Here is a 14097-nt window from a genome sequence, read left to right as displayed (position 1 = left end):
TTGCTGCCCTAGGCGAGATTTTATATATAAAGATTAAATTAAAAATCTCTACAAAAGACAAATACACTACAAAACAGAAACTTATTGACATAGGTAATATACGTCAAAATGGCTTCAAATGTATTTAGTATTGTATGAACATGTTTTAATTGGGGGATGGACGTCACATTCTCTAGGGGGGTCCGGGGGTATGTCCCCCCGGGAAGACATTTTAAAGTCAAATGCTTCAATCTGGTGCACTTTTGAGCACACAATTACTAGAGACCTGATCTAGGGGGTACAACTCTAAAACACCCATATGAAAAAGATCGGTTTACATTAGGGCTGAACGATATACCGTGTCATGGCGATAACCGCGGTATGCGCATGCGCGGTATTCACACCGCAGGGACGTGCGGTTTTATTCATTTAAAAAAAAAATGCTAACGCACTTTAGCACAGAATTCAAAATAAAGATACCCTTATTACTTATCGAAACTGCACATACAATATATCCGATTAAAGCTGAGACTCCACAGATTATTTAAGTATAGTATCTAAGCGATCCGATCTCGCAACAGGGGAACCAAACACAGACATCACAACACGTACCTTTTACGGAGCTTTTACGGGAGATCGTCTCACCGTAGCTGTCAATCTGATCAAAAGACGTGTTCAATGGCATAAAACGAGAAAGAAAAAATCGGTTGATCCATTGGTTGATAATGTATCTGTGGCTTTGAAGCAATTGTTTATAATCCATAATTCCATTTTTATGTAAAAATCGGATCACAAAAGTTAGCTGCTAATGGTAGCCACCTTGGTGGTATGCAGCTTCCGGTTTTGGCTACGCGTCGTCACTCTCACTCCTTATTTGTTCATGTGTTGGTGTGTGTAGAACTTCCCCTGATATTTGACCTTTTTAGACAGATTTAGCACCAAAAAAACCCTCTTTTGGGGCCATTTGGGTGGATTTTCCATATCTCTGGCCTACCTTGCTGGATTTTGACATGTGACATCTCTTTCTGACCGTCAGAGCCAATGGAATCGAGGGGAAATCACACAGTCCTTATTTGGTAATGTGTGTGTGAGAGACTTCCGCATAGCCAAGACCGGAAGCAGCAGCCACTCTGGTGGCTACCATTAGCAGCTAACTTTTGCTCTGCGATATTTACATAAAAATGGAATTATGGATTATAAATTAAATCATTTTTTTATACAGAGACGTTAAAAACCTATGGATTAACCGATTCAGCCGCGTTTTTTCGTTCTCGTTTTAATGCCATTGAACACGTCTTTTGATCAGATTGACAGCTACGGTGAGACATCTCCCCTCGAAGCTACGTAAAGGTACGTGTTGTGATGTCTGTGTTTGCTTCCCCTGTCCGAGTTCAGATCACTCAGTGATGATATTATATACCTAAATAATCTGTGGAACCTCAGCTTTAATCGGATATCTTGTATGTGCAGCTACGATAAGTAATAATAAGGGTACTTTTATCTTGAGTTCTGTGCCAAAGTGCGTTAGCATTTTTCGCTCAGGGGTCATTTAGATGCTTCTTATGAGACTTGTGTTTTTGTTTTGGTATAAAATGGTTTGTATCGTCAGTTAGCTGAGATTATTTCCGTTAATCTGGTATAACACATTAATAGGTTCTTAAATATTACGATCCCCTGAGACACTGTCGTGAAAAAAAAAAGTAAAGTACCCGCCGGGACTTTGGGGTTTAACAGGTTAAAAAAAACGCGATATATACCGCAGGGAGGGGAAAAACCACGATGTCAGTTTTTTTCAATACCGTGCAGCCCTAGTTTACATTTTAATAATCAAATAAGTATTAGGACATAACCAATAACCTACCATAGCCAATAACAAATAAATGTAACTTATTTTATTTTTGTTGTTCATTTATATCTTATTTTACCTTAACATTTATTTATTTATGCATATTTTTGTATCTCCAACTTTAAATGATATTTTTGGTTTACTGTCCTATAGTATACATTGGAATGATTTCAAACCTGTTTTTAATTTGTAAACACATATTTGTTTGAGACCCACTGAGATAACTTAGACTAAAATGAACTATCTAAACACTCAGAGTCCCTAACCTCACCTGAGCTGTTTATCTCTCTCAGTCTGACAGCAGAGGACTCTCCTCCACCTTGTTGTTGAAACAGCTCCTTATGTCTTTTAGAGCGGCTAGCTAACCAGATGCTAACAACAAAAAGTAACCGGTGCTCTCTCTCTCTCTCTCTCTGTCTCTGTCTCTGTCTCTGTCTCTGTCTCTGTCTCTGTCTCTGTCTCTTCTCTCTCTCTCTCTTCTCTCTCTCTAATAAAAAAAAAAATCGCCAGGCCATCGGGAAACCTCCCGGTCCTCCCGATGGCCTGCCTATTACATACAGTGGCAATGTCTCAAGATTTAGCAAAATACACCTTTTTGAACATACATTATAACAAATACAAATACTACAAATCCACATAACAAACAATCAAAAATCAAAAAGGGTCGGCAATTATTATTTATAAAAAAACAAAAACGTATCATTATTTATAAATGTAAACATTTTATTTATTTATTTTTGGTACCTGGCTGGTGCTCCCTAGCAGCGGCGCGCATATTTCAGCAGCGCCGCCGCTATTTGTATATAGGGGAAACACTGCAGTCTGAATGTAATACCTTTAGCTGCCTCTGCACACAGCATGGCTGGATGCATACTTGCCAATCTTGAGACCTCAGAAATTGAGAGCATTTCAAAACCACCGCGGGGGGGCGGGTGTTAGTGGCTTGCCGGAGCTGTATTAGATTAACATCTACACATGCTTATTGTAGTTGTAAGAAGTGCACTGTCTTGAAGCCTGTAGCACCATCCTTGATGGAGCATATGTGTTCGCTGGGCCTGTACTTTTCAGGAAAGGAGTGAGCAGAGGGTATAGTTGTCGATTCTTGTTCTGTTTTCTGTGACTATCGGCTCACCCTCTCAGACTTTCAGTTGCACGCGCTACTAAAGAGACGCGCTACCACGGAAACCAAACAATGGTGTAGCTGTATTAAAGTCCGAGTGGAAACAGTCCTGAGTAAATCTGATTTTGTCAGAAATCGGGAGAAATGCGGGAGAAATATGACCCCGGGAGAGGGCAATGAAATTGGGAGTCTCCCGCGAAAATCGGGAGGGTTGGCAAGTATGGCTGGATGTGTTAACTGTTGTGATGTTAGATGGGCAGTGACAGATGTCATCTTTCCAGTCATTATAAAAATGAAAGGTCTTCATCTTTCTATTTAGCCATCTATTAATCTAGCTATCTGCTATCTTTAGTCAGGGCAGTAATATTAAATTGCGATGTGGATGCTAGCATGGATCAGGTTGCCGGGCTGATCCTCACTGCAAAACATTCAGACAGATGATACATATTGAAAGTCCCCAGTCTCATATTAAAGTAAAGCAACCCGTTTTTACAGTGTAACTGTATTAACAGAAATTGTTGTAACCTTGAGCATATCACCTTGTGAAGAAGTTGCATCTGTTTTTCCTATGTAAATGTTTTGCAACCAGTTTCAAAGGAAGCAGAGAGTCAGTTTGACAATTAATTCAGTTCACATTTGGCTATTAAAAAAAATGTTGCATAGGAAAAAGTTGTTGCAATTTTTTTTTAGAAAACTTGTGGTGTTTTATAGTTTGTCGACACAAAGAAAAAAGGTATAGGGTGAAACAGAACCTCTCTTGTGACCATAGCTTGAGTCGGCACCTTTGTTACATGTAAACTGACCACAGAACCCACGTTCTACAAAAATGTGACAACCTATCGTGCTTTAATGTGGCATACAGTGGGAATAGGAGCGGTCCCCTAATAGTCGGTGAGATTTGATGTGTGTGAACAACAAGGGGTAGGCAGCAGGGATTGTGCACTTTCGGATGTTACGCTCTATCAGCAAGATGAGTGTAAAGTCTGCCCGCGTCTGCTGATGTGGGCAAAGAGTTTGCTGCATAGTCAACATCTGACTGAGTCTGAGGATCCTTTTTTTTTTTTTTTTACTGAGAAATAATTACTTGCCCACTTGGCATTGAATCAATCCTCTTTCATGTGTGATGTGTTTATTTAGCTTAGCAGTGAGAATTTTTTTTGGAATGGGGATTTGGTAACACATTGGGATATGTGAAGGGTTTTGAAAAGGGATTGGACAGAATCAAGGGCGTCAGGGATTGGCACATGACCTCATAAAGCAAGACTATAGTGGAGGACTGTGTTTATTTCTGTTTGCTCTGAAACGGAGCACACTAATCAATTCATAGGAATAGATTATTGAATTTCTTTTAACATTTGGAAAACTAGTTGAGGATAAATGTACCTGAAGTTTGCATATTTACTCATTTGCATATCAAAGATAAATCTTGCGAGTTTAATAAAGAGGCTGTTGTTTTCAAGGTTATTTTCATTTTGAGCCGTGCTTTTCGTTCACCGTCAATAGAAAGAGGTTGTATGAAGGTTACTTCCTTTTTTCTAAAAACTCATAGCTGATATGAGAACATTTTTTAGAGGCAAAAGACAGACGATGACAATAACAGACAAAGATATGCATGCCAAACACAAATGTTTACACACACACACACACACACACACACACACACACACACACACACACACACACACACACTCTCAAATCACGAATCTGTACTAATCGGCCATGGCATTTAACTTGCTTGGTGAATCAGATTATATACTCTATATTTTCAAAATACATTCCTAGTGTTTAATATCACAGCTTGAATGATTAAAGCCATTATCTCCTTGCATTTTTGGATATACCTAAAATTGTCCTGGCTGCTGCTGATGCCTTCTAAATTCTGATCAGGCTTTAAAATCAAGTGTTCCAGTGAGATATATTTTTGAATGATTTAAAATGTATTTGCCCTTAGGGCCTAATACTTTACATTTTGATTAATATCTGACAAGTTTAATGTTAGTATCTTAAACCAACTGGGCCTTATATCCGTGTTCCTGTAGCTAATCTTTACCAATATAATAATTACACCTCTGTTCATGAACTGGAGCATTAATTTTTTGACAATTAATTTAAAGTGATTACAATTTCGAAGGTTCCTCCTTTCATCAAGCGCTGCACAAGCTTCTGCGCACGCTCAAATTCACTAACAGATAGTGCAGCTGCTCCATGGCCATGGGGCAGGCAGGCTGCTACATCAACTGCTCCATGGGCAGCAAGAGCAAGATGGCATGTAAGCAAGCGAGCATTTTTTATTATTTTTTCAAACATCCTTTGCTAATGCGTAAAATCCATTGCAGTCAAAAGTCGACCAACATTTGTTATCTTTTTTTAATGGTTTGTGGATAAAACAAGATCACGGCTGGTCAGGGAATTAAACTTAATGCTGATGGGGGGGAAAATCTACTAATTAGTACTTGATCACACTATTTCTTTAGAGGGTTGTATTTTCTTGTGTGTTGGGGGTGTGGGCGATGTGAGGAGGTGGGCATGTGTGCGCGTGAGTGTGTTTTGGGACCTTGTCAGCAGACTGAGCCACAAGGGCCCCTGTGGTAATGTGTGTATTAAATGATTAGTGTGTTAGTTAGCATAACGGCCCTTCAGCAGCGTTTAATCACTCTCAGGGGTGGGCGGCCTCACAGGAGGTGGATGGGAGGGGGCAGACGGAAAGGGGGAGGCGGAGTAAAGGGAGATTTAAACGGGGGAGAAGGTTCTACTGGTTGAATGGGTGAGTGGATGATCTGTAGAGAGTACGAAAAAACGAGGGGAAAAAAAGGAGTGAGCGTGACAGGAGGCAAGAATCCAACAGAAACATAATCCAGCAACACTCAGCAGAGAGAGATACAATCTTTACAAGGCCTGAACGTCTTGTTAATGTCAGCACTTGGCCCATCATCTGGAAGTCCCATAAATAGCTATTAATAACAATGCCAAATGGTTATGGATAAAGGCGGGCCCTGCTTCACTCTTGACAACACTGATGTTGTTGATAATTGTGCAGTTGTAATGGGGAGGGGTCGGGTTGTCTGGTGCAGACAGTTAATAATTGTTGTGAACTGTGTGTGGAGTATAGTCAACTCTTGCAAGCGCTGTCATGCCCGTCACAGTGGTAAAGAGATGACTGACAGGCTGAATGGCTCCAGATACGGCCTGCGCTGGTAGCAGATCAAACTATCGGTGTAGACGGATTTTTCTTGGCGGGGCATCGAAGTTGTGGTACTGCTCTCGGCCTCTGCTGCTGCCATGAACTTGCCAAGTTCAGCTGAGGCAGGATGGGTAGTCTGCAGCACGCCAGATGGTTCAAGTAGTCTGCTGTCTAGTCAGAAAACGGCTCCTGACTTTTTATTCTCAATGATAACAACAACGCTGTTTATTACGACTAAAGCAGTAATGGTAAATGTGATAACATTTGCCGCTCTCTTCTTAGCAAACTAAAAATGTTGTGTGTTTGTTTTGCAGAAAGAACTAGACGCCACCGCCACACAGCTTGCCAACAGACAGGACGAGAGTGAACAGTCCAGGAAGAAACTAATCGACCTGAGCCGCGAGTTCAAGAAGAACACACCAGAGGTGAGAAATCAGATATTCACAGACACGCACCAACACACAGTCATGCATATATCCCACAATTATTTTGACAATCATAGTGTGCCTCGTTGTTTCTCTCTGTCTCTTCTCCTCTTCAGAAGTGTAGACGTTATTATTTACTGAGAAAGCAGGGGAGGAGGAGATGGCGCAGAGATGCGGGCTTGGCTCCCAAAAATAGTCTCTCCATTAGTTTCCCTGAAATCCTAAAGAGACAAAACAGAAAACCCCTCAGGAGTTTGTATTATCTGACCTAGTTTTTTTAGTGTGTGTGTGTGTGTGTGTGTGTGTGTGTGTGTGTGTGTGTGTGTGTGTGTGTGTGTGTGTGTGTGTGTGTGTGTGTGTGTGTGTGTGTGTGTGTGTGTGTGTGTGGTGTGTGTGTGTGTGTGTGTGTGTGTGTGTGTGTGTGTGTGTGTGTGTGTGTGTGTGTGTGTGTGTGTGTGTGTGTGTGTGTGTGTGTGTGTGTGTGTGTGTGTGTGTGTGTGTGTGTGTGTGTGTGTGTGTGTGTGTGTGTGTGTGTGTGTGTGTGTGTGTGTGTGTGTGTGTGTGTGTGTGTTGTGTGTGTGTGTGTGTGTGTGTGTGTGTGTGTGTGTGTGTGTGTGTGTGTGTGTGTGTGTGTGTGTGTGTGTGTGTGTGTGTGTGTGTGTGTGGGAGGGAGAGAAAGAGGGAGAGAAAGAAAGAGTGTGACAACACTACTAAGTGGGATCAGGAGGGAATTCTGTCCTGTTCCTGTGTTCCCATCACTCCTCCTGGGAATATTTGTTTCATCTCCGTTACCAAGGCAACGCATTTTTAACCACACAGCGAAAACAAAGTATTGTTGTGTTATTATTGGTAATGTCACCATGGTGAATTATTGATGGCAGTATGAATTATGTATGAACGGAGTAGACTGTGGATAGAAAATCGTCAACTCTCGGTGGAGTTGACAGTAGGCCTATTATAGTTACCACAGTGTGACGGATTGTGACGATTGACTTCAGCTTGTAGCCCACCCGGCGTAGAAGAATATACACTAGAGGAAACTGTACCTGCGTACAGAAGATGTTCATTTCGCTTTGCCCTACACATTCATCTCTAATCTCCTTTTCAAGTTTAACCACATGCCTTGCAACACACACACACACACACACACACACACACACACACACACACACACACACACACACACACACACACACACATAAAGAAAACATGCAGAGAAGCAGAGTCTCGTGCAAAAACACACAGAGGCAGATAGCCTAGATCAGAGAACAGGACACACACATTCATCAGTGTAACAAGGCTGTGATTTAGGAAGGCTCCTCTGGCGTCTGTGTGGCCCCTGGCATCTCCCTGGTATGTGGAGGAGGAATCTGAGCCAGGCCAGACGAGCGACAGGATTCATTACAGGGCTGTAACGGGCTCAATAGGAATCGGCATTAAAACGCCTGCAGTTTGGAGGTGTATTAGCACCAAAGATGCCTACTAAATAGGCTGGTTCATAACGTGTGATGGCCTGATTTAAAAATGCCTCAATCGTCCTATGTGCATTCACAGGGCTGTGTTTTCTGTCGTGTCGTGGCTGTGTGCGTGTGTGTGGTTGACCAGCCTATAGAGCGAGCTGTCAGCTCTCTGTGGTCTGCACCAGTCAGTGGAGATCACAGTCACATCAGATCAGACTGCATTAGGCTGAGCGGGAGTCCGTCTCTGATCCATTATTCAACAACCAGGAGACCAGCCCACGTTGACGGTGTCTAGTCTGTTGAGCTGTACTCGACGTGAACTGCACTCATGGTCTGCATAATAACACGCACACAGGCAGGCTTTTGTAGCATTTTAAAAGTAGTGCAAAGAAATGCAGTGTGAAAACAAAGTTTTCATAATTCATCAGTACTGACACACTGTTGGAATTTCTTTTTAGGCTACATCTTACTGTGCTTCCTAAGTTGCCTGAATTATTCATCCAGTTCTTAATTTCCTTTTACTTAGTCAAGACTCCTATAGCACACTGTTATGAAGGAAAGGGTGGGAATGGTTGTAGCATGTCCCAAAGATTGCTAGCCAGAGGCAGCGGTAGTAAAACAACTTGGTGTGTACTTGTGTGTGTGTGTGTGTGTGTGCACGTATGCACACACTCACGTTTGTGTTTAGCTGCAGGGCAGACAGACAGCGAATGGGAGTTCCATACTCCCCGGAGGATTCCTCGGGCTGGCCTGTCTGCTGTCTGCCGGCAGCTCACACACCAGCCATCCATCTCCCGCTGCCTGGCCCCCTCCACTCCCCTCACTACACACACACACACACACACACACACACACACACACACACACACACACACACACACACACACACACACACACACACACACACACACACACACACACACACACACACACACACACACACGGATTGACCATGGTGTCTGTGTGCATTGTTATGTTATACGGTCATAAATCTTTGGAAGTGGCGGGGGCAGGGGGGAGGAGCGCTGCAGAGTGGACCAACAGGGTTCAGAGCTACAGCAGTGGTTCGCCTCTGCATGTTATTTGAATGTGTTTGTTTTTGTGGGTTCTGTGTGTTTTCTTGTGTGTGTGTGTGTGTTTGTGCACAAGCTTGTCAAACTGCACTGTTTAGACTACTAAAATGCAAGATAAATGATAACGATAAAAACATTAAATGTCTAAAATCTAATAACATGAGGAATTACATTTAACTGTAAATCAATACAGAAACGTAAAACTAATATGGAATTGTAGCAGCGCAGTTATGAGTTATACAAAAATAATAATTATTGCAGGATTATACTGCATTACATTGCACAGGTTTCTTTTTTAGCCATAAATATTAACATACGTTTTAAAACGGAATGATCATAACACAGGTCACAAACATGGATTCTGCTCACCAAGGCTGACAAAACAATAGAAACTAAACTTAAAGAAAATACAATTTTAAATAAAATAAAATAAGAACTTAGTTTATGATCGTTAAACTAACCGAAAGGAAACTGAATCCTGAAATGGAAAATTAGAATATAATCTAAATCTAATGCAAATGACAAAACGGACAGCAGTATGGTGGGGTGTCGTTTTGTGCGTTTATTGTGTGTGTATGTGAGAGAGAAGGCAGAGCTAGAAGGGGGCCGGGGGTGGAGCTGGGGGCGGGGTGGAGGTCATTATCCCCAGCAGGGGAATATTGAATTGGCCCAGACAAACAGCCACAGCGACCCCTGATGAGGTAACAATGGGGCAGGGTCACCGAGGTCATGACCTGTCCTCAGCCCCAGACAAGCGGCCTGTCTGGACCAACCTGGGATTAGGCTGGTCCCAGACACTGGTCCCAGGTCAGTTTGGGATGCACGCTCTCTGTAGCATCGGTTAGGCTTTTAGGCGGAGGTTTCTAAAAGGCGCAGAGTCTCCCGAGCACACATCTGTCGGTGCCCTACTTCACATCTTCATTAGGCAGCTTTTTGAGTATGTGTGTATCCACAAACTGCAAATGAAATGGGCTTGTACAGAATGTCCTATTCTACCACGCTTTTTACCGTACGCTCCAGTTCAGTTTGTCCGGATGTAGGCTCAGCTAACAGCATGGTGATTTGCATGTTCCCCTGATACATACTCAACTGGCTATCTAATCTGAAACCGCTGACTCGTACTGAAAAGTCATGCAATGGGACTCGCGGGATAAAAAGCATTTGCTTTATAGTAAAAACTTTGTGCGCGGAGACAATTTGCATTAACTGTAGTCCTCATTCACTCCCTGTCTCACACGCACTAGGGGCGCCTCTGGGTGGCCCAGGTGGTGCTGCACCTGTTCTTATGAGAAACGCAGTCCGCCAGAGCACCTCGGGGTGCAAACCTGGCCTCCTCCCTACCCTCATGTTCATCATTCGCTCACGCATCACTCATTATTCATCAGCAGTTGCAAGAACGTCCGCTAGTTGATTTCAATGATTGACCCAATGCGGTCTTCTTCTATATCACTCAGGAGGTTTTCACAGCTTCTGGACATCTCTGCCACATACTCCTGTGTATTATCTGTTGTTAAAGGAGTGAAAATGATGGGTTCATTATCTCCTTTTGGAGAATCGCTAACCTCTTCCTCTCTTTGTCTTTTAGGATTTCCGGAAACAGGTTGCCCCTTTGCTCAAAAGCTTCCAAGGAGAGGTGAGTGTTGAAATTCCTAGCACAGCATTTATCTTTGCATTTTATAAAGCCTGTTTGACATTCGTTGAGTGGTCTTGTCGTGCCTTCACTCAGTGCCCTTCTCTCCTTATTCCGCCTTGGTCTTTCCTCTTTAATTGTCATCTCTTCCCTCTCTCCTCTCTCCTCTCTCCTCTCTTCTCTCTGCCATCTCCTGTTCTTTCTTTTACCACTATCTAATTTCCTCTCTTTCCTCTCCCTCTCTTCTTCGCTCTGCTCTGCTCTTGATTTTCTGTCCTATTCATGAAGTCCTGTAGCCCGAGGGTGTGTTTAAATTGCATCCTGCAACAAAAAAAAAAGCACCACAAAACCCCGGCTCCAGCCAGTCACAACTCACCAATGCTATTTCCTCAGACTTTGTTTGTCTGCATGATTCAGTGGGGTTATTTGTTGATCTGGTGTTCCAAAAGCCATTTTGGTTCATTGTGGCTCATATATTTACTTTCAATTTAATGTAGTGCCTTAGGTTTCTACGTACCTTGACCTATAAGAGGTGACTTTTGTGTGTGCTATATTATACTCCCACCGTTCGCCTCTATCTCCTCCTCCATCATTTTGGCCTATTTCCATCATGACTCCTCCTGTCTGGCAGCCACGCATTTCCAGTTCACTCCCATATGTGAAAGTCAGAGGGTAGGAGTGGAAGCGGCTGGTTTAGACTGGGGCGTTATTTGGGGTTGGAGTGGGTGGACATTAAACTCAACAGTATCTCTTTGCTATAAACACACACACACACACACAGAAACACACATGCTCGCAAACAAAATCATCTCAAAAGATAGTGACAGGGTTTCTTAGCTACTGGCCATAGAATATTACAGTTTAACACTGGGTTAGTTTCCATATTCTTGTGTTAGAGCAGCACCCACAGCCGGTGGTTATGTAAAAATGCTGTAATTTATAGTGGTCCCACCATGTTCTGCTGATGATCCACAGTCTATTTAGAGAATAGAAACGGCAGCAATATAATTGTGGCTTTGTCAGCTGTTTCCACCATCCTCGTGTTGACACACCTCGACGCCGTGCACACCAGTACACGCTGAGACACATAGTGGGTGGTCGCGGAACTGAGAAAGACATTATCTTATGATTATTGAGATAATACTGTACACCCGCGCCAGTCTCAGAGCAGCCCATCAATCAGTCGACTATTTTGCGCGCTTGCATGCCACAACATGAGCAGCTCTGAGAATGTGTAATTTTAGCCTGGCTTTGTTTGCTTACCCCTCCGTGCTTTGATCAAGGACAAGACAGGCACCAGAAAGCAGAGGGTCTTCCTGTTGAACTCATCCTTAGGCTTTTTACCCTGTGAGCCTGAATCTTTACTAAGTGAATGTGGAACTCGGACAGAACAATACAAAGTTTTATCCCAGGAACTTGGAGGTCTTGATACCGTGTTTAATCTTTGTCATTGAAAGGTGGATGCCCTCAGGTCACAATTATTACCAATAACAGTACTGTTTCCACAAGGTGTGTGTGTGTGTTGTGTGTGTGTGTGTGTGTGTGTGTGTGTGTGTGTGTGTGTGTGTGTGTGTGTGTGTGTGTGTGTGTGTGTGTGTGTGTGTGTGTGTGTGTGTGTGTGTGTGTGTGTGTGTGGTGTGTGTGTGTGTGTGTGTGTGTGTGTGTGTGTGTGTGTGTGTGTGTGTGTGTGTGTGTGTGTGTGTGTGTGTGTGTGTGTGTGTGTGTGTGTGTGTGTGTGTGTGTGTGTGTGTGTGTGTGTGTGTGTGTGTGTGTGTGTCACATGCTCAGTGTTCCTTGTTGGTCCATCGATCAGATAAGCTTTTCCATTATCCAAGGCTTCAGTCTCTGCTTCCCATAGCCTCCCCTTATCAGACTCCACTGGGGCCACACACAAACATACACACACACACACACTCCCAGGTCAGCCTGATGCCCTTCACACACTATGGGTTAGATAGGGGAGCGAGGCGGTGCTGAGTGATGGTGGCACAAGGTGCTGACGTGTGTTTGTGTGTGTGGATGTGTCAGGGATACCTTCTGCAATTGCAAGCACTTCTCATTGGTAACGCACTGATACTGGTGAGGTATCATTTGTGTCACTTCATTTGTTTTGCTTGGTCTGTGTGTACGTGTGTGTGTGTGTGTGTGTGGGATGGGGGCAGGGAAGCATGTAATAGCAGATGTCATTGGGATTGGTTGAAAGAGCTGCAGTTTGGAACAGCAGGGTTGTATTTGCAAATCCTGGGTGGTCTTCTAATGGCTCTGGTCCTGCAGTTAACCTGCCTCTAACTGTAGGGTGTGTCCTACATTAAATGTCTATTTCCTGCCTCCCATGTTGGGCTATATAAAGCGGCTGTACCACTGACCTTGGCCCAGTCATTGTACAGTCACGCAGCCAGCTTCCTTCATTGCCATCGACAGATCATTTTGTGAGCGTGTATTTCTTCTCTATCATGAGATTGTGTTGTGGTGCTCTGATCACATATATGTATATATTTACACGCACACACATTTCGGCACTGATGAACAGGTTTGGTGTTTGTGTGTGAGAGGTATTAGTGCTCAGCATCAGTAATCCCCCATTAGTGGCCTTGCATTTGAGGATCCTGATCGCTCAATGTCACACAGCCCATCAAGAGGGTAAAGTACATGATGCAGCATGATGTGAGAATGACATATATTAGTGTGTGTGGTGTGTGCCAGGGAGGCAGAGAGGGGGAGAGACAGAAGCACTGTATATGCCAGATAGACATGACTGTGTGACACGTGAGAAAGACTGACACTGAAAAAGATTGAGGGAAAGAGAAAAAAAACGAGTCAGAGAACATGGAAGTGACAAGACGGAGCAAGAGGGAGAGACTGAAAGAGGTGGATAAATAAGGGGGGGATGGGGAGGGAGGGGTGCTGGCACCAGCCTACTCAGGGCCAGATGTTTTGCGGCTAAAAAACTAGAGATGAATCAAAGCCATGTGAAGAGATTTATTAGGTTCCCATAGGAGCCCAGGCAGTATTACATGAAGCCCGCTCTGTTTACAGTGGCAGGAACCCCTAAACCACCCATCAACTACACTACTGGCTTGGCTGGGAATGTGAAGACTTTATATTTGGACTTATATAGGCTTTTGTCTTTATTCCTTTTCTCTCAGTGAATGTGCTGGAGGAGTTGGAAGAGAAACACAAGGCTGTTTAGTCTGAGTGCGTGAGCCAGAGTAGTCAACTGTAGCTCTGCCCAGTACAGTAGCACCCGCTGAATGTCTTTATTTGGCATCTGTTTCCCTCCATTTAGAGTTGATTTCAGATGCGTTTCGCCTACTCTGTCTGCTTCACATATTGAAGTTTGACACAGAGACTGCAATACAACTGGCTGCCTAATGGTTCAGGAT

The 14097-nt window shown here is 43.5% G+C and overlaps 1 protein-coding gene across 6 annotated transcripts in view; it reads left to right on the top strand.

Moving 5' to 3' along the window:
- Positions 1–14097, top strand: part of cux1b (cut-like homeobox 1b) — a 64769-nt gene that overhangs the window by 13493 nt on the left and 37179 nt on the right. For all 6 annotated transcript variants that reach the window (XM_034229436.1, XM_034229433.1, XM_034229434.1 and 3 more), the window contains exons 2-3: positions 6441–6551; positions 10670–10717. In XM_034229436.1, the coding sequence (XP_034085327.1) occupies positions 6441–6551; positions 10670–10717 (159 nt within the window). The remainder of the gene's footprint in view (positions 1–6440; positions 6552–10669; positions 10718–14097) is intronic.

The sequence above is a fragment of the Gymnodraco acuticeps genome, unplaced genomic scaffold (assembly GCF_902827175.1).
Source record: "Gymnodraco acuticeps unplaced genomic scaffold, fGymAcu1.1, whole genome shotgun sequence".
Taxonomy (NCBI): domain Eukaryota; kingdom Metazoa; phylum Chordata; class Actinopteri; order Perciformes; family Bathydraconidae; genus Gymnodraco; species Gymnodraco acuticeps.
The sequence above is the reverse complement of the archived record's forward strand: the minus strand, read 5'-3'. Positions and strand labels throughout refer to the sequence as shown.